We start from the raw sequence: 22,190 nt of genomic DNA on the forward strand, positions 1-22,190 counted from the left end.
GTTCAAAAAGGAACTAGATATCTTCATGGAGGATAGGTCCATCACTGGCTACTAGCCAGGATGGGCGAGGATGGTGTCCCTAGCCTCTGTTTGCCAGAAGCTGGGAATGGGCGACAGGGGATGGATCACTTGTTCATTCCCTCTGGGGCACCTGGCATTGGTCACTGATGGAAAATAGGATACTGGTCTAGATGGACCTTTGGTCTGACCCAGTTTGGCTGTTCTTATGAAAGCCAGGTGAAACAAAACAGAGAACAATGAAGATGGAAATCTGTTTATTTAGCTGAAATGAGGGAAAGACAAACATACACACTGTACAGCAGTTTAGTATATGAGACTGGATACTTCAGAGGTGATCCACAATCATTTATAAACAGTATCAGTATTAAAAGACAGCACATATGAGAAGAATATTTCTGATAGCGGAAGGCTCTATAATCTATCAAACAAAGGTATAATAAGATACAATGACTGGAAGCTGAAGTTAGATAAATTCAGGCTAGAAACAAGATGGAATTTTTTAAACAGTGAGAGTAATTAACCATTGGAACAACTTACCTAGGGATGTGGAGATTTCTTCAACACTTGAGGTCTTTAAATCAAAATTAGATGTCTCTTTTAAAAAAAATGCTTTAGCTCAATGTTAAGATATGGGCTTAATATACGAAACAGTGAAATTCTGTATCCTGTATTATGCAGGAGGTCAGACTAGATGATCACAATGGTCCTTTCTAGCCTTAAAATTTATGAATATGTCCATTAGCAAATAAAAATATCAAACCCTGAGATAGTATCAAACTATGCTCCCAAAAATCATTGAAAAGTGATGCTGTTTCAATGGATACTTTTCCAGCATCTTTCATCCCCCATCATTTACAATTTTTTCTGTACAGATGGCTGACTTCTTTTGTGGGGTGGAGGGATGAGAGAGGTTTTGAAGACGTTCTAGCTTCTCTCAGCCACATTACACACTAATTTGTCACTAAAAATCCACAGTGTGTGTTAGCATGTTTTTTCTCTACACCAAGCCACCCCACCATCTCATGCTAGTAGACTTCAGAGATCCTTCAGATCTATTGGGAAAGACTACATAAAACGTTACGAGATGGAAGTATATTTTAGAATTTCACAGGTAATGTCAGAACCCTGATTAGTCAAGGTAATTAAGCCTGTGAGCAATCCCATTGATATCAGTAGGATGAGTCATGTGCTTAAAGCAAGGCATGTGCTTTAGTGCCTTGCTGAATTGGGGCCCAATTCTGTAAGAGGCTGAGGAATCTCAACTCTCATTAACTCTAGCGGGAGTCAAGGAAGTTCAGCACCTCACAAGGGCAGATCTTTACTCTGGGATGCCCATGCCTAAAGGTCTCTGTTCATCTTATCAAAAAGGGGTTAAAACAAATTTACAATAAGCACAGGTAATATGAGCATGAAAGGAGATCCCCAGAGATAGTTAATTAAAATAAACAGAACTAACATGAAAGCAAAAACTGGAAAGGCATCACATCTGATGTCACATCTCCAGTAGATACAGCAGAGGGAAAGCACTGTTCCCTTAACCACAGCACTTTAAACTGACTTTGAAAAATCTGCAGATTAGCAAATAGGAGACTTGTAAAACTGACCGTGTAACCTGGTGCTCTGCATTGTCGTATTCGAAATCCAAGTTTGATTCTTGGCTTGGGATCAAATCCTGGCCCCACTGAAATCAGTGCCATTATCTTCCTGCTGGGCTAGGATTTCACCCCTGATTTCTAATTACCTCAGCTAGAGGAGGCTAGGTGTGCCAAAGAAGCAGCACAATCAACTGCTGGAGGAGGATGGACTAAAATCACAGTAGTGACTTTTCTGGCTTGTTAAAATAAAAGTGTTGATGGCCTACAAGAGAGTCTTCGTGGATCAAATATATTTGCAACTACAAAATCAGACCATCAGGACAAGGGACTCACACTCCAACCCCCACACGTGATTTTTGAAAAAATATAAGCAAATATTCACCATCAAGAAACACATCCATTGTGGGGAATTCCAGAGCTCACAATGTCTATAGGGAGATTAAATTTTGCTCAGCTTTCAAATATTGCAAAATGTATGCAGCTCTCTAAACCAATTTTCTGAGAAAAAAATTAACTTGTGAAAGTAAGAAAGTAATAAAAATGGCAAACCTTTAGGCCCTTTAACATTTGATAGACCAGGAACTGGATTCGATCTTCAGTTAGTTTCTCATGCTTCATTATCTTACTCAAGTCTGTTCCCATAAATGGCATGACTAGGTAGCTAAAGAAAATGGAGTACAAAATAACTCCATCAAGTTTGTCAAAGTGAAACATACCTGTACATTACATCTCAATGATAATTAGAAATTACAGTTCTTACCATTTAGTTAAGCTACTGGTTAATTTGATCTCCCATTTAATGAAATACCTCTAGAACCAAATAATTTCTACTAAAAATAATATGACTTCCATGCTTTATTTTTTATCAATTATGATTGTTTGAAGCAGGTACTGAGTAACTCAATCACTAGTTATAGGGAGTTGTCAATTAATAGGAAATGACAAATTCTGAACAAGATAAAAGAGCCCAAGGAAGATCTTTCTGTGCTTAAAAGATAACTAGATAAAAAGCTCTATAATTTACACATTGTTTACCTTAGAAGAACTATCATGAGTTATGCAAACCAGTGGGTACTATCCATAACAAGGTCAACTACATACCTCAGTCAAAGTGACAGGAACAAGATCTGATCAAAGTCAGAAGAGGGTATTACTGTAAGGCATGATTTCTCAACCTGGAGGTCATGAAAAAGTATCAGGGGGTCATGACCACCCTGCACTTCCCATATTTCTAAATGGGAAGGGAGTCCAGCTATGGAAAAGGCTGAGAACTATTGCTGTATGTCATGTAGATATTTCAGGCCTAACCTTAAGAATGGGACAGTTTGGGACCTCATGTTTCTGAGGGCCTTCAGTAAGCTCACAATTCAGAATCTAGCCCTAATGTCCAACTCTGACAGGAGAACCAGCCTATGGCAACTAATATAGCCAAATACATTTCCAGCAGTTTAAGGATCAAACCTTAAGGCTGCACCTGCATATAATGAAAACTAGACTCAGTTATGATGTGTAGAAATACATTTGGTCGTTGTCTGAGCTATAAATATTTCACCAATTTGTCTTAAAGGGTTTTTCTTTGTTTAAAATCTATGGAGTTTCAATATTTTATGTTCAGTCTTACAATAACTGAGGTTTGCCACACAGCATCAATGTCATTAAGAGAAAAATAGAAAAAATTATTCTCAAATTAAAGAAAGAGCAACAGACATTGAATGGTAAATCACAGAGAAAGGGGACAATAAGGTAGTTCCAAAGAACTTTGGCTGGAATTATCAAAAGAGCCTAAGGGAATGAGGCTCCCAAATCCCTTTCAATGGGATTAAGCACCTAACTCCCTCAGACTTCCTTTGGTGCAAAGTTTAAGTAATTTAATTCAAGTACAATGTGGAGAAACAGAAGATAAGTGGAGGAGCAGAGAATGAAACCTTTCTGCTCTCTATCAGTATATTTATGGCACATGAAAAAACATGGCTCACTGATAAAGTGGATGACCTGGACAATAGATTTTAACCTCAAATATATTGGTGTTCCAGAACAATGAAAGCATAGATTGACAAATTATTTTTTCCACGATCTTATCAAAGTCAATTATCAAGAGGCCATGAATATTTGAAGTGAGCTAGAAAGAACTTAGTGAATATTCTAGCAAAAATATAGGGTTTAAGGAAAAAATCTAGAGGATTTACTAATGACATTTTTGTTATTAATTACTAATTATTATTAGAGATATTCAAAACATGCTGAAGGGATTCAGAAGCACTGATCCAGAGGTTCTCAAACTGGGGGTCATGACCCCTCAGGGGTTCGCAAGCTCTATTTCACCTCCAGCATTTATAAATAGTATTAAATATATATAAAAAAGTTTTTAATTTATAAGGGTGGTTGCTATGTGAAAGGGGTAGGGTTGCCAACTTTCTAATAGCACAAACCTGAACTCCCTGGCCCCGCCCCATGTCCCGTCCCTTCCAGAGGCCACACCTATGCCCCATCCCTTCTCTGAGGCCCCACCTCCTGCTCGCTCCATCCCCCCTCCCTCCGTCGCTCGCTCTCCCCCACCCTCACTCACTTTCACGGGGCTGGAGCAGGGGGTTGGGTGCAGGGGAGGTGTGAGGGCTCCAGCTGGGGGTGTGGACTCTGGGGTAGGGCCGGGGATGAGGGGTTTGGGGTGCAGGAAGGGGCTTATGACTAGGGTGGGGGGTACAGGGTGCAGGCTCCGAGAGGGAGTTTGGGTGTGGGAGGGAACTCTGGGCTGGGGCAGGGGGTTTGGAGTCCCTGGGACCCCTAGAGTCTAGACACATGGGCGACCAGGGAGGCTCCTCAGCACCGAGAGCTGCCCTCACGCCCAGAGGCACTGCCCCCGCAGCTCCCATTGGTCATGGTTCCCAGCCAATGGGAGTTGCGGACCTGGCACTCGGGTGGGGGCAGGGCATGGAGCCTCCCTGAGCCTAGGGGCTGCAAGGATCTAGCTGCTGCTTCTGGGAGACACACAGAGCCAAGGCAGGTAGGAAGCCTGCATTAGCCCCAGGCCCCTGCTGTGCCACCAACTGGACTTTGAACAGCCTGGTTGGTGGTGCCGACCAGACCTGCAGGGTCCACTTTCAACCAGTCGTTCTGGTCAAAAACCGGACACCGGGCAACCCTAGAAAGTGGTCACCAATACAAAAGTTTGAGAACTACTGCACTAATCCAACATTCAATGGAACTTGTGCTCCTAAATCCTTTAGGTGCTTTTGCAAATTCATTATTATATTTTGGTGACACAAAAACACTGGTCGAGACAGGGACCCATTGTGCTGGGTATTGGACAAACATATGTGAAGATACAGTCCCTGCCCCACACCTCTTACAATCTAAGGGCCTGGGCCTGTAATCTGATACATTTGGGTGGACACCTCCACCCATGCAGACCACCACCAATTCCTTTAACGTAGGACAAAATGCAACCAGTGATAAACAACAGTATGGGAAGGAGGTCATTTGATTACACTAACTAGCTATATGTACGTATAACTCCCAAGGAGATTACTTAGATTCCTGGTACTCTGTGTGCTGGTAGCTCAGAGAGAGGCACACAGTCCCTGGTAGGGAGGGGGAGCCAAAGGCAGACTCAGAGTCTGCTTGGCAACCAAGAAGGAGACAGATGCCCTTCCCAGGGAGCTCAGGAGAGAGGAGAAGTCATTTTGGAGCAATCTGGACTCTGGAATCAGCCAGAGAAGGGGAAGGACTGGCCTCTGGGGACCTGAAAGCAAGGTCCCTCCGCTTGGGCCTTTCCGTCTCCAAAGGCGACTTCCAGTTTGTAGAGTTTTGATCTCTATGTGAGATCAGTCACCATGTGGCCAGCTCTGCTCTGGCTGCTAGCCGGGGTTGCTGCCTGCTGTGAGTGTGTCTGAGCACTGGGGTGGGAGACTAAAATCCAGATTTTACTATAGTTTTGTAATCTCCACCTTGATCCTTACACCCCTTTGTGGTAAGGGGAAATCCTGGCACCAGAAGCACCCTGACTCCTGCACGAAGAGGACACCTGCCAGCAGTGGTTGTCAGCCCTCTGCAGTGACTGAGGAGTCCAGAGCCATCTCTGAACCTGAGGATCTGTAGTGGAGTTGTGAGTCACCAGCTTTTAGTTAGCTAGTCAGGGAAATTGTTTGGGAAACCACTTACCAGGAGTGCCATTTCAGGGTGTTGGGGGGGCTCAAGCCCCTCCCCCCCCGTTTCATATTTGAGGTTTGCTAACAGCACATGCCCTACCCCCAGACAGAGCTCTTAACTGCAACACAACTTGAGTGTGACACGTGATGAGTTCTGTGCTGCTCCAAGCTTCAGCCTTTGGGGCAGAGAGTTTGTTTATAAACAGAGGCAGGGTGATTAAGATAACAAAAGGCTTGTCATTAAATTAAATTAAGGATCATTAGATGATCCTGAAAGCATTGCCAGGCACTCCAGTTAAAAAATAGGAAACAAAGGGTAGGAATAAATGTAGAGAGAGGTAAACAGTGATGTCTCCCAGGAGTCTGTACAGGGACCTGTGCTGTTCAACATATTCTTAAATGATCTGGAAAAAGGGGTAAACAGTGAGGTGGCAAAATTTGCAGATGATACAAAATTACTGAAGATAGTTAAGTCCAAAGCTGACTGCAAAGAGTTACAAAGGGATCTCACAAAACTAGGTGACTTGGCAACACAATGGCAGATGAAATTCAGTGTTGATAAATGCAAAGTAATGCACATGGCAAAATATAGTCCCAACTATACATACAAAATGATGGGATCTAAATTAGCTGTTACCTGTCAAGAAAGAGATCTTGTGGATAATTCTCTGAAAACATCTGTTCAATGTGCAGTAGCAATCAAAAAACTAACAGAATACTGGAAATCAGTAGGAAAGGGATAGATAATAAGACAGAAAATATCATATTGCCTCTATACAAATCCATGGTACACTCACATATTGCATACTGCATGCAGATTTGGTCACCCCATCTCAAGCAAGATATACTGGATTTAGAAAAGATACAGAGAAGGGCAACAGAAATGCTTAGGGGTATGGAACACCTTCCATATGAGGAGAGATTAAAAAGACTGGGACTTTTCAGCTTGGAAAAGAGATGACTAAGGGGGGATATGATAGAGGTCTATAAAATGATGACTGTTGTGGAGAAAGTGAATAAGGAACTGTTATTTACTCCTCATAACACAAGAACTAGGGGTCACCCAATGAAATTAATAGGCAGCAGGTTTAAAATAAACAAAAAGAAGTATTTCTTCACACAACGCATAGTCAACCTTTGGAACTCCTCGCCAGAGGATGTTGTGAAGGCCAAGACTATAACAGGGTTCAAAAATGAACTAGATAAGTTAATGGAAGATAGGTTCATCAATGGCTATAGCCCGGGGGGGTGGGAGGGTGGCACAGTGATCAAACACAATATTCTGCGTGTCCCTAACCTCTGTTTGCCAGAAGCTGGGAATGGGAGATGGGATGAATCATTTTGATGATTGCCATGTTCTGTTCATTCCCTCTAAAGCATCTGATATTGGTCACTGTTGGAAGACAGGATATTGGGCTAGATGGACCACTGGTCTTCCCCTGAAGGCTATTCTGATGTTCTTATATAGATCTCAGATGGATGTGCCTCCTGCTGTAACCCACTAGACCCCACTCCCCTCCCAGAGCTAAGACAGAACCCAGAAATCCGGATGGGAGCTCTCTCTCCACAGAGTTAGTAACAAAGTAAGAATATACAATCAAATTTTAAACCTAACCAATCTCTTAAGTGACTTGCCACAAGATGTCAGAACACGTTAGTATTATCACTGAGTGGGTCCAATATTTATTTAATTTTGTTTCTTTTATTTAGGAATTAAATACAATGCTTCTGCCAGCTAACTGTTAAGTTATCTGCCAAAAAACTAGAGTTTTCAAGTGTCTAAGTAAGCCCCTAGAATCACAGTTAAAAGTTGCGCCACCCTACCAAAATCTGAAATGGTGCCACTGCCACTTCCTGAAATGCGTCTTCAAGCTAGGGGGTAAGGGATTGGGAATTTTGTTACCTGCTGCCTATTAGATCTGCAGAGGGACTTACCACATGATCCCACTTGTGAGTCTCTTGGGCTGTACTGAACCCAGTCAGCCACATTGCTAACTGCTGCACAGACGATATTGTGGTCACAGATCATCAAGAGCCCCTACAAAGTACGCGCACCAACAGGACATTAATTTTACGTTTGCTATATCAGGTCACATGACTGGGGAAATTCACGGTTATTGCAGGGGCCCTCGTGACCCTGAGAATAGTATTTTACCCTAATATATTTATCTTCTGTTTAATATAATTACCATCTTAAATATATTGAATATGTTTGTGTTATTTCATGGAAGTCTCCAACTATCTGTCAACTAAGTGGTGGTAACCCAGTGATTAGAATTTTCCTCCCAAGCTGCCCTGGTGACCCTGCCAGGAAGCAGCAAGGGAGTGGAGGCACCACCAAATAAATTCATATGGGAAGAAAAAGAAGTTACACCCTACTGAATGTATGGCAGGATCCAGAAGAACCCAGGCCTGTCCATCAAAACCTATAAAGAGATTGGCGCTAAAGGAGGTAACCAGGTGGATAGGGGACACTACATACAATTTGATGTTTCTGAACTTTTAAGAATCAGGATAAAGAACAATCTTTTGGGAGAAATACACAGGTGTGGTACAATAAAACAGAAAGTTTGAATATCTCGTATTTCTGGATATTATTGGAGCAGGAAACAAATTACAACGGAGTCTCAGGTTATAGCCAGTAAGGAATTAGCTGCAATGTAGGATTCCAGAACAAAACCTCAATTTAACATTGTTTTAAACATGCCTCTAGGATATGAAGAGCACTAAAATCTACATAAATAAATAGGCTTCATTCTTCCAAGGCCCTGCGCCAGCAGCATGTTTCAGGATCGGGTCAGTCAAGAGAAGACAAGACTGACTCAGGGTTATCTGGACATAGCTAAACTGAGACACTCGGTCCAGCCCATCTTTGGCAGAATTCCAGCCCAACTAAGGCTGTGTGGTCTATCTCTATGTTATCCTAGAGATTCCTGTATGTTCTCAAAATTCACCACCTGGTTATAAATCCAAGGTCCCTGGAGCTTGTTGGAATAACAACATTCATCAAGGAAGAAAGGAAAATTAATCAAGGAAAGTATTTTACTTCAGTTGCATAGTTATCTGCTAAATGTTTTTACTTCCAAAAGTGTAGCTGAATATTAGGAGGTAAGTAAGTCCTGATCTAGACATACCAGTTCAAATTCACTGAGCAGAGATCTTTATTTTATTGACAGTAATTTATAAACACAGCTATTATTTGAGTACTAATACGCACAAAGGTTGATTTTAATATTAATTCACCATTGATAAAATGAAAACTCAGTCTGAATTGTATTTTCTATTTCTTTAAAAGCATGCTGGGCTTATTTGGATTAGATACAAAGCTCATAGTTAATTCCAAAACTGGAGTTCTTAAAGCAGTCTGATGGCATTAGGTTCAAAACCCTCAATTAATTTCAAGGGGGAGTTGAGCACCTAACTTCCTTAAGTTCCTTTAAGAATTCCAGCCTAATCCCTACAAATAGACGGCTATAAAGAAGCACTTGACAGCACCAAAAATAGTGACCCCACAGACTACATTATAGTTCCCACTGTGCAGATAAAAGAGCTATTCCTAGGGGAATTCCACACCAGTGCACGTGTGCAGAATTCATATCCGTCACACGTTTCTTTGCTTCCCCACAGAAAAATGACTTTCTGACAGGGAAGCAGCAAGGGTAGTTATGTGCCCCTTCCCAGCAGCGCAGGCGTGTCATTTCAGGTACCAAGAGCAGTCACTGGAGAGAGAAATCACTGGGGGGATGGGGTGTCTGGGGACACCCCAGCTATCAGCCCCACCAGGAGCCAGGGCCAGGTTAGACCCATCCCCCACACCCCCAACCCCTGTGTATCTGGACCCCCTATACTCAGACCCCCCCCATCGATAAGCCTCACTTTCTGCACCCAGAACCCTATCACCAAGCCCCCTGGAGCCCTGCTGAACCCCACCCCCTGCATCCAGACCCCCACCCCTGCACCCAGACCACCCTCTACCAAGCCTCACCTCCCAGTACCCAAAACCCCCCCACACCCCTATGGAGCCCCTGTGCATCCAGATTTCCCCACACACACACCCAGACCCTCACTGAGCCACCACTCGCAGACTGCCCGATAGAGAACCCTCTCATCCCGTACCTGGATTCCCCCACTCTAAGCCCCTCCGCACTTAGATCCTGACAGGCTGAGCCTGCATGCCCACACCTGGTGTGCCTGGTTTGGAGGGGCAGGGGCCCAGGGCGTTTCTGGGGCAGGCCTGGCCCTTTCACTGTGTGAGGGTCAGGTGCAGCCTCATCGCTGAGTCTATGTCCTGGGGAGAAGGGGGGAAAGCAGGGTAATCTCCCACCTCTGTGCAGTCAGCGGCCTGTGCTCCCCACTGCCATGCTGGAGCCTCCACATTTATTTATTGACAAATAAAATGAGCAGAATTTTAAAATATTGTACACAGAACTTTTTTTTTTTTTGGTGCAAAATTCCCTCAGGGGTAAAGAGCAGGCAAGAGACAGTGCAAAATCCCTCATTCTCGCCCTCCCCTCCACCCTTCCATACTTGTTTAGGAAGCAACTACAGACCTAGGCTCTGATCCTGCAAAGACTTATGGAAGAAGAGGTGGATGAGGCTTTTTTTTAAACAACTAACAAAATCATCCAAAGCACAGGACTTGGTAGTGATGGGGTACTTCAACTATGCAGACATCTGTTCAGAAAATAATACAGTGGGTCACAGATTATCCAACAAGTTCTTGGAATGTATTGGAGACAATATTTTAGTTCAGAAGGTGGAGAAAGCTATTAGGAGAGAGGCTGTTCTAGATTTGATTTTGACAAACAGGGAGGAACTAGTTGAAAATTTTAAAGTGGAAGACAGCTTAGGTAAAAGTGGCCATGAAATGGTAGAGTTCATGATTGTAAGGAATGGTAGGAGGGAAAACAGCACAATAAAGATAAAGGATTTCAAGAAGGCAGACTTTAGCAAACTCAGGGAGTTGGTAGGTAAGATCCCATGGGAAGTAAGTGTAAGGGGAAGAACAGTTCAAAAGAGTTGGCAGTTTTTCAGAGACATTATTAAGGGCAGAAGAGCAAACTATCCCACTGTATAGGAAAGATAGGAAGTATGGCAATAGGTCAGGGATCGGCAACCTTTGGCACGCGGCGCACCAGGGACAGGGTAAACACCCTCACGGGCCGGGCTGGTTTGTTTACTTGCTGTGTCCGCAGGTTGAGCCGATCGCGGCTCCCACTGGCCGTTCCAGGCCAATGGGGGTGAGGGGAAGCAGCGGCCAACACATCCCTCGGCCTGCACCGCTTCCCGCAGCCTCCGTTGGCCTTGGACGGTGAACCGCGGCCAGTGGGAGCCGCGATCAGCCGAACCTGAGGACACAGCAGGTAAACAACCAGCCCAGGCCTGCCACGGTGCTTACCCTGGTGAGCCGCATGCCAAAGGTTGCTGATCCCTGCAGTAGACCACCCTGGCTTAATCAAGAGATCTTCAATGATCTGAAACTCAAAAAAGTCCTACAAAAAGTGAAAACGAGATCAAATTACAAAGGATGAATATAAACAAATAACACAGATATGTAGGGACAAAATTAGAAAGGCCAAGGCATGAAATGAGATTAAACTAGCTAAAGACATAGAGGGTAACAAGAAAACATTCTATAAATACCTTAGCAGCAAGAGGAAGGCAAGGACAGGGTAGGCCCATGACTCAATGAGGGGGGAAAAATAATAACAGTAAATGTGGAAATGGCAGAAGTATGAAATGACTTGTTTCAGTTTTCACCAAAAAAATTAGTAACAATTGAATGTCTAATGTAGTGAATGCCAGTGAAAATGAGGTGGGATCAAAAAATAGGGAAAGAACAAGTTAAAAGTTACTTAGACAAGTTAGATGTCTTCAAGTCACTGGGGCCTGATGAAATACATCCTAGAATACTCAAGGAGCTGACTGAGGAGATATCTGAGCCATTAGCGATTATCTTCAAAAAGTCATGGAAGACGGGAGAGATTCCAGAGAAATGGAAAAGGGCAATATAGTGCCCATCTATAAAAAGGGAAATAAGGGGAATTACAGACCAGTCAACTTAACTTCAGTACCTGGAAAGATAATGGAGCAAATAATTAAGCAATCAATTTGCAGACACCTAGAAGATAATGAGGTGATAAGTTACAATCCCTAACAGCTTTCTCTGACAGGGTAACAAGCCTTGTGGATGGGGGGGGAGCAGTAGATGTGGTATATCTTGACTTTAGTAAGGCTTTTGATACTCTCTCACATGACCTTCTCATAAACAAACTAGGGAAATACAATATAGATGGAGCTACTGTAAGGTGGGTGCATAACTGGTTGGAAAACCATTCCCAGAGAAAGCAGCAAAGAGTACTGTGGCACCTTACAGACTAACAGACGTATTGGAGCATGAGCTTTTGTGGGTGAATACCCACTTCATCGGATGCATGTCATTCCCAGAGAGTAGTTATCAGTGGTTCACAGTCAAGCTGGAAGGGCATAACGAGTGGGGTCCAGTTCTGTTCAATATCTTCATCAATGATTTAGATAATGGCAGAGAGTGTACATTTATAAAGTTTGCAGCGATATCAAGTTGAGGGGTTGAAAGTGCTTTGGAGGACAGAATTAAAATTCCAAATGATCGGGACAAACTGAAGAAATGGTCTGAAGAAAATAGGATGAATTTCAATAATGACAAATGCAAAGTACTCCACTGAGGAAGGAACAATCAGTTGCACACATACTAGATGGGAGATGACTGCTTGAGAAGAAGTACTGCAGAGAGGGATCTGGGAGTCATGGTGAATCACAAACTAAATGTGAGTGAACAGTGCAACACTGTTGCAAAAAAAGCGATCATCATTCTGGGGATGTATTAGCAGGAGTGTTGTAAGCAAGACACAAGAAGCAATTCTTCCGCTTTTCTCCACCCTGATTAGGCCTCAACTGGATTACTGTGTCCAATTCTGGGCACCACATTTCAGGAAAGATGTGGACAAACTGGAGAAAGTCCAGAGAAGAGCAACAAAAATTATTAAAGGTTTAGAAAATATGACCTCTGAGGGAAGATTGAAAAAATTGGGTTTGTTTAGTGGAGAAGAGAAGATTGAGAGGGGCCATGATAACAGTTTTCAAGTACATCAAAGGTTGTTACAAGGAGCAGGGGGAGAAATTATTCTCCTTAACCTCTGAGGATAAGACAAGAAACAGTGGGCTTAAACTGCTGCAAGAGCGGTTTAGGTTGGATATTAGGAAAAACGTCCTAACTGTCAGGGTGGTTAAACACTGGAATAAATTGCCCAGGGAGGTTGTGGAATCTCCATCATTGGAGATTTTTTAAGAGCAGGTTAGACAAACACCTGTCAGGGATGGTCTAGAGATAATACTTAGTCCTTCCACGTGTGCAGGGGACTGGACTAGATGACCTCTCAAGGTCCTTTCCAGTCCTACGATTCTATGATAAAGTTAACTGTATGTTCCATGGGTAGCCCTAATAAAGCAACACAGCTACTCACAGTGCAGAAAGTTCAACGTAAGCATGAATCTTTGTAGGATCAGGGTCCTATATTTGCACGTCTTGAGGTAAAGGGCTGGGAGGTGTGGGTATGTGGGGGAAATGGTCAGGTGCCACCTGGGAGAGCACATGGGATCTCAGAAGAGGTGGGCTTTAGCTCCAATACCTTTTCCACATTGTCTGGCAGATTGATGCTGATGGTAGACCTAAGTGTATGCTTCCCTCTAAAAAAAAAAAAAAAGGGTAGGAGCCACATCAGCATATGCTCCTTCCAATTCCTAAAGGATTCACACAGAAATAACGCCCCAGGGGACTGGCAGTGGTGGAACTGCCTGACCCAGCACTGCTGTTTCTAGCCACGAGGCAGCTACATTATAGTAAGATCAAATTCATATCACAGACCAAACAAGCTCCCACATGACTAGTTAGCAAAATGTAAACAATCAAATCTCCCCTTGAATGACTCATCTGACCTTTAATGCACAAAAGCTTCCCCTCGTTTCTGTTTTAACTGTAAACACATTTGTACTTGCTTACAACACATTTGCAGCAGACTGCTGCACTTCTAGTCATGAAAAGAAGCTTTTATCTGCCTCTTGCACCCTCAAAACTCCTGGGTGATGTTTTACCCAGCCTGCTAGACACATTAGACTGTAAGGTCTCTGCCTCAAAGGAACCCTTGGGTAGTCCACATGTTTGGGCTTAACCCAATTTTTGTGTTTCGTTTTCTACTTTATTTTTAACTTTGTATTTTTAAACAACATGGGATAGATTTGTATTACCAGAGGAGTGATTTCAAGACATTTTGGATCCGATTCTGATCCCAGGTTTAACAGAGGAAACATACTACAATCTACTGAAGGTAATGGGTTTACTCTAGATGTACAACAATTTAAATGAGATCAGAATTTGGCCCTTTGTTTCTCGGATATGAAATCAATACATTAAGCCTAGGATTTTCAAAGGTGCCTAAGGGAGGGATGTACCAATTCCCACGGAGTTTCAATGGCAGATAGGCACCTAACTCTCCTACAAGCCTTTGAAATTTTATAGGCATGCACATAATACTTACATTAAAGTGAAATTCAGAAATAACCATAATCTAATGCCTACAATTTCCCATAGAATCAAAAACTTACAAATCATTAAATTTCTCCAGTGTTACATCTGGTGTGAACACATCCAATATTCCAATCACCTAAAACAGGAGAGAGAAAAAACAGAAATATATGGATTAAGATTTCATCAACACAAAATCACCAAGCCACATAATAAATGAAGAAATATAGTGGAGAACATTACCAAAATGAGACATTAGTTACAAACATAAAGATGAGAAGTAGCTTGCCTATAGCAAAACACACAATTGCTAGTGTAAAGAAAGTCTGTCACCCGTTATCCATCAGTTTTCACCTCCATCACTAGGTCTGCTTGACCTAAGGATAAACAAGCTTTAAACGTACAGTTTTTTTATAAATAAGCACGGTTGAGTGATAATTATATAAAACAGCCGATAAAATCTCTCATCCTGAAGGATTCCAAAGTGTTTTACAAACAAACAAAAACTTTACCACACTGTACACACAGGAATAGTCCATCATTGTTATTCAGCCACCTCTGGGGAAAAGTGAGCCCACTGTGGGTCAATGCATAGTAACACTAAACAATTTAGGATAGCAAATAAAATGAATTTTCCAAATTCATCTGCAGTAGAATTTTGGTAGGCAGAATATAATTCCCAGAATGGAATTTGGTCAGGACCCTGGGACTAAACTTGTTTATTCCTATGAAAAGGGCTAATTGGCCTTAAGTGACCATAAGTCATCAAGAATGCAACCAGGAATTTAACAGCTCTATATCTTGGATTCTCCTTAACAATACTCTGTGTGTCTCAACAAAACTGTAATAAAATGTATAAAATAAACATGTCTTTCCCTGATTTTCCACTAGTAAATCCATCAATGGAATGAGACCAGTTGGCTGGATATACTTACAGTCACTGCCAATACTCCACTCAAGTAAATTAACCATCAGTAAATTAAATATTGGAAAAATACAATAATCAGGACTAACAGCTTATCATGCTTTGTAGCATTACCATGAAATTAACGATCAACATTAGAAACTATTTTAAAACCTGCTTTGAGAAATGCCAAATTGCCTCTTTCCTTCTAGTACTTAAGAGGTATTATCAAAGATCTTTAAAAAACAAAACAAAACAGGAAGTGAAGCAAAAAAGGGGTGAAATAAATAAAGATAAAGAATAGGATTTGTTTCATTTAAATCTTAAAGATAAAAAGTCTTCTCGCCCCTTCAAAAATCCCTTACACACAAACTTTCGCCTTTTTCCATTATTTCAAAAGTTTACAGGAGTTCTTAAAGTTAGCCTGGACGCAATCAAAATACTGTGGTGATGAGTGCAGTATAAACGCCTACATAAACCTCTACCACGATATAACGCGACCCGATATAACATGAATTCGGATAACACACAGTAAAGCAGTGCTCCGGGGAGTGTGTGTGTGGGGGGGCTGCACACTCCGGCGGATCAAAGTAAGTTCGATATAACATGGTTTCACCTATAACGCGGTATGATTTTTTGGCTCCTGAGGACAGCATTATATCAGGGTAGAGGTGTATAAAATACCCAGATACAAAAGCTTTATCTCTGCATCCATGCTGAATCTTTGGAAGCTCTACTAAGCAAATCATTTTCCTGGAGATTGTAATATAGTCTTTTTGAAGCTATTCAAAGAACAATACAAAAATGAAAGAATCACCCTACTAAACATTAATAAGACCCATTACTAGACCATCAAAAATAAAGTAAAAGAGGATGTATGTATTCAAAACCATGCTTTAAAGTGCTGAGGTTATAGCAGGTATTTTTTTTTTCAGATTTCTACAGCAGAGTTTTATAACTATCCACCACAGAAACTTTTCACTCATGACACAGAAAGTGACACCAAAGCTAAATCATGGAATTCTAATGGCTAGTTAAAACTGTGCATGTACACTTTTCTAAAGCTGCACCTTGCTGAATCTACATTTCAAAAACTCTTAAAATATATATAGATAGCATCTGAAGAGTGTGTCATTAGAAATGGAAAGTTAGTATTTGAACTTCAACCTGGTCCATCAAGTGCTTTCTCTTCCCATTAAAACCCACTACTTCCTGTGAAGAAGAGTTCCTTGTCCTCTAACCAATAAGCTTTCTGTGTCCTCATTTACCCGAATTGTTGCTCTATGTCTTGTCTATCTTAGATTGTAAGCTACATGATGGTGACAGCAGGCTTCAGCAGGAAAAGTATTTGATACCACAGAAGATGAGGCAATGTATGGATGCTGCACCACATGGATTTATCGTTAAGGCAAACAAAGCATGGGAACCTGTATTATGCTCCTGTTCTTGTGAAACACGGGAAGCTGGAAAAGGTGTTTCAACAGAAAATACCAGCCAAAAATCAAAGAGATTAGTAAAGCTCATTAAAATTCCCCTTCATCTCCCATTAAAGTCCGTGGGAGTATATTAGTTACTTGGACTATCCTGTTAGTTAACAGCAGGATTTGTCCTGAGAGGCAAAGAACTGAGCTCATACTTTTCAGGTAAACTGGCAAACTAATTGAGACAAGCTTGTCATCTGTCTTTGTTGTTGCAAATCCTCTGAATTGAAAAGACCAGGGAAAGAGCAGCAACTTCATTCTAAACATCTTGAAGGAAATTTCAAAAGACCAATGGAGAGAGCAAAATAGGAACTGAACACAGAATATTTGTTTATAAACATGCAATGGATGGTAGTCCCTCTTAGTCATACCCACTTGATTTGATAAACTAGTTTCTTCTTTTTCATAATGGATTTTCTAAAGCAACATCATTGAAACTGACATGGACAAGTCAGACGAAAAATAATTAATCATTTATAAATATCAAAGAGAGAACTCTGTTTCCTTCTCATCAGTGACCTTTATTTAATAGCTATGTTTCAGAGTGTTTTTCCCAAACTAGAATATAGTTATTAATATTTCCATTTATGTCACAGCTTACTACAGATACATTACAAACAAGAGGATACAAAATAAAATAAATACTCTAAGGCAGATGTAAATTTCAGTGACTAATGCAAATATAAGAAAAATGACTGGATAGTATGTTGGAAATATTCTTCTCCATGATACCCTGCAAAAACATTTGCTACCATGGAATGCCATTCCTCTATTAAATATAAGGTACTTAAACATAACAGCTGACGTAAAGACCAGTTTGGACAGTAAAGCACTAATGACAAGTGGGCTTATTTCTTTTATAACTTGGTATGTATAAAATAAAACAAAAAATACCTTGAAGTTATCAACAATGATATAAAGGCTAGGTCACTGATACAGAGTGATCTGGAAGACTCAATAAGCTGGGAACAAGCAAATACCATGTGTTTTAATACAGCTACATGTAATGTATACATCTAGGAGAAAAGAATGTAGGCCACACTTAGAAGATGGAGGACTCTATTCTGGAAAGCAATGGCGCTGGAACTGGGAAAGGAAGCAGTGGGCAATGCGCCCCCACACTTTTAGAAGTGGAAGGGCCACACACCCCACTTTTTAACAAAAAAAAAAACAAACCCCACATGAGTTTGGTCTCCCAGAGGCGACCCATGCCTGCCCAGTGAGGGCAGTGGCTTCAGCAGATATTACTGAGCATGCTCAGTCCATCTGAGCCTGCTTAGTACAAGCCAAGCACCAAATCTTTGCGGGCATGTGACCCTGCATCCCGCCCCGCACTTCTACAAAGGTTCCAGTGCCCTTACTGGGAAGTGGTGACTGAAAAAGATTTGGGGTCATGGTGGATAATCAGCTGAACATGAGCTTCCAGTGCAAAGCTGTGGCCAAAAGGGCTAATGCTATCTTTGGATGCATAAACAGGAGAATCTCAAGTAGGAGCACAGAGGTTATTTTACCTCTTTCTTTGGCACTGGTGCAACCCTGCTGAAATACTGTGTCCAGTTCTGGTATTCTCAATTCAAGAAGGATGTTAATAAATTGAAGAGGGCTCAGAGAAGAGCCAAAAGAATGATTACAGGATTAGAACATATGCCTTATAACGATAGATTGAGCTCCCTGAGTCTATTTAACTTAAGAAAGAGACGGTTAAAGGGTGACTTGATCACAGTCTTTAAGTACCTACACATGGGGAACAAATATTTCATAATGGGCTCTTCAATCTAGCAGACAAGGTATAACAAAATCCAATGGCTGGAAGTTGAAGCTAGACAAATTTAGACTGGAAATCAGGAGTAACTGTTTTACAATGAGGATAATTAACCACTGGAACAATTTACCAAGGGTTATGGTGGAGTCTCCATCACTGACAATTTTTAAAATCGAGATTGTTTTTAAATAGATGCTCTAGTTCAAAAGGAATTATTTTGAGAAGTTCTATCGCCTGTGTTAAACAGGTCAGACTAGATGATCACAATGGTCTCTTTGAATCTATGAAAAAACATTCTTCAATTATATTTTGATTGCTTCCAATGAAGTGGGTTCTAGCCCACAAAAGCTTATGCCCAAATAAATTTGTTAGTCTCTAAGGTGCCACAAGGACTCCTCGTTGTCTTCACCAGTGTGTTACCTGAAATTGGGCCAGAGAGTAAGCTTAGGGAGGACTAATGACCCACCAGAGTTTGGCAGAAAGCAACATGTTTATTATACTGATAGCTAAACTCAAAAGAAAGGAGGTGGGGATACACTCACACTCGCATACTCACGCTCCCAGGACAGGCATGGCACTGGAGATGTCAGGATCCTTCAAGGTAACTGTCCCACAGCGCAGCGATGGATGGTGCGATGAAGGTAAGTGTTGATGAAATGCAACATGGCAAACCACTGGTCAGGTGGTCTGGGTGAAGGGCCTTCACGGGAGGTACAATCTTGTGAGTGCACTCCCGAGCACATGGCCCCTTCCCCTTTTATGGACCTGCTCCTCATGGCCTGCAACTAGAGATGACTTGGCCGCGATCCAGGCAGGGCCGGGGGAGAGACCCAGCTCCAAATATTGCTGGAGCAGGGCACCCAGCCCTGAATATTCCTGGAGCCCGGGCACCGCAGATGTATATAACCTGCCGCCTATGGCTAGCAGTGATGCTCTCCTCCAGTGTCTCACTTTTACCAATCAGTTTTTAAGATGAGATTTCTGGCATGGAATAGCACAATGAGGTGTGTACGCCATCAACCCATGGTCATCTCAGTGATTATTTTATCCTGTGTTCATTGGTTCCTTGTAAACTCAGTGAACGTCCCTCCACCATCCCTTTAAAGACAAATCCAAAGTAGAGTGAATGGTATGGGGAAAAAAAAAATCAAACTCAGATTTTCTTGTTAATTAGTATCTTGTGTAGCCTCCCCCCCATTTTCTCCTTCTCCGATAGAGTGAGAGGAGCTACTTTGAGGATAAAGTAGTAGTATAACTGCTCTTGAAAATCTGGAGTGCAAAGTAACAAAGATAATAGCAATAAAATTCAATAGCTGTCAGGAATTATTAGTAACAGCTTGCAACACCATGTTTAAGAATATTTCCAGAAGAACAGATTCTGAAAGAAGGTCTAGGGATAGAGAAGACAAAACAGTCAACACTAAAGTTGTTAAAAGAATTGATTCCTGGCAAACAAAAAGATGGATTTCTTTACATACCAATGTGACACAGAGACCCCTTGGCAAAGGGTTCCCTGTTCTTTGCAAACAACTCTCACCCCAGATCTGACAAACTCACCACACCAAACATCATACATGATGTATATCCTTGAAGAGTAACATGTAAGGTATCTACAGAAAGCTCATAACTGGTCAAGATTCATAATCTTTGTATGTATGGGTAATATTTAAGGACTAATGTATTTATATTGAAAGTATGCTCTATGAACTTGGAGTAAAAGTTAGGGTTTGTTTACACTGCAGCTTTGGCAACGAAACAGTGGAGGTGAACACACTGCAAGGTCACTTTCGGCAACAAAACTCCTCAGTTTCAGCGACAAAATAAAACCACCTCAATGAGTCATAGAGCTTTTTATGCAAAAGTTTTGTTGCCAAAGTGCCAGTGTAGACACTGCACTTGATTTTATCGCTTTAATTGAGGGTGTCCCACAATGCCCAACCTGACCGCTCTGGTCAGCAGTTCCAACTCCGCTGCCCTGCAGCCAGGTAAGCAACCCTCCGCCCCTCCTCCTTTAAAGCCCTGGGAATTTTTGAAATTCCACTTCCTGTTTGCACAACATGGAGAGCTCACATGCTGACCATGGTGGCTCCACGCAGCAAAGGCTCTCCTGCTTGAACCAATGCAGAGCTGCTGGATCTGCTCAGTATTTGGGGACAGGAAAGTGTGCAGTCCCAGCTGCACTCCAGCTGTAGGAATTTCTATACCTACGGGCAGGTTTCTTGAGGCTTGTGCGAAAAGGGCTATGATCAGGACATGAGGTACGCATACTAGAAGGCAAGGGAGGAAAACCATTGTTCTGGTGCTGAGCCTCAGACCTGCCATTTTTACAAGGAGTTGGATGCTATCCTTGGCGGTGACCCCACCTCCACTGCCAAGAGCCCTTTGGATACTTCATCGGGGATGGAACCGGCAGAAAGGCGACCTAATCCAGAGGACGAAATCATTGACAAAGAGGTGGAGGCAGATAACGATGTGGTGCCAAGGCCGGATTAACCTGTAGGCTAAAAAGGCTATAACCATAGGCCTTCTATTTTTAGGGTCTCCTATTTTTAGGCCCTCCATTCCATACTGAAGTAATAGCTGAGCGATGGTAGTGGGGCCATCGGAATTTTTTTGTCTCATTAGATATTGCTTTGTACAAATTAATCCATCAAGATTGTGAATTCAATTTATGGTGGTTGTGATTTTGTCTTTATGGGCTAAGGAAGTGGTTGTGGGCCCAAGCAATATTGAACTTTGTACACAGCAGGCCTACACTAGACAATAGAAACCATGTCAAAGAAAGGAGGATGGCAGAAATTGAAGGAGGCCAAAGAAAGATGGCAAAGACAAGATGTAGTGCTGAAAGGTACTCCTTCTCTAACTATTTTTCCTCCTATTAAGTTTGGTGGTGAAGAAGTCCACGTGAATACCACCCTAAGTGAACCTGCTGCACCTGTGCCTGATGAAAAGGAGCAGCCTCCTATGACTTCTCTAGCTGCAGTCTCACCACACTCCTATGAAGACTTTCCCAGTGATAGTAATATAAAAATATTCTTCTCCAATGATCCAGGCGAGTGGGACATGACTTCTCAAGATCTCATTGCACATTGGACTCAGAAGGGCCAACAGAAATGCCCGAATCCAGATGTTGACTTTTCATTGACAAAGTGAGAGTACACCAGAACCGTTATCTGACCAAATCAGTGTTTGAATATGAAGCCTAGTAAACAGACTGGCAAGCGAGAATGGCTAATCTATTCGCCTTCTAAGAAAAAAGTGTACTGTTTTTATTGCCGCCTGTTTTGTGATACCAAAAAGTGGGGAATGGTCTGTGAAGGCTTCAGTTGTTGGAAGAATACTGCATACATTACCAAACATGCAATGAGTGAGCAGCATACATTGTTAGTTAACAGCTACCAAGCCCGAAAGAAAGTTAGTGGCAGAATTGATACCCAAATGGAAAACCAGGTTTTGGAAGCTCGTGCTTATTGGAAGAACATTCTCAGATTCGTAGTTGAAACCATAGTTTTTCTTCCTGACAGTGGTCTGCCATTGTGTGGCTCAGATGAGACTGTTGGATCAAAACACAATGGCAATTACCTTGGCGTTCTAGGGCTAATTGCTAAGTTTGACCCTTTCTTAGCTCAGCACATCAATCAAACACGCAAATCGTGGAAAAGGCCATACATTTATCAAAGACTATTTGTGATTAAATTTAAATTTATGAATTCATTACACCG

General features: G+C 42.0%; 1 protein-coding gene across 1 annotated transcript in view; it reads right to left on the reverse strand.

The window, feature by feature from the left end:
* The window catches only part of MAPK12 (mitogen-activated protein kinase 12), an 81,428-nt gene that overhangs the window by 33,544 nt on the left and 25,694 nt on the right, over positions 1–22,190 (reverse strand). The window contains exons 3-4 of the mRNA XM_045031093.1: positions 14,402–14,460; positions 2,166–2,277 (exon numbers count right to left, since the gene is read on the reverse strand). Coding sequence (XP_044887028.1) covers positions 2,166–2,277; positions 14,402–14,460 — 171 coding nt within the window. The remainder of the gene's footprint in view (positions 1–2,165; positions 2,278–14,401; positions 14,461–22,190) is intronic.

Source organism: Mauremys mutica, chromosome 1 (assembly GCF_020497125.1).
Source record: "Mauremys mutica isolate MM-2020 ecotype Southern chromosome 1, ASM2049712v1, whole genome shotgun sequence".
NCBI lineage: Eukaryota > Metazoa > Chordata > Testudines > Geoemydidae > Mauremys > Mauremys mutica.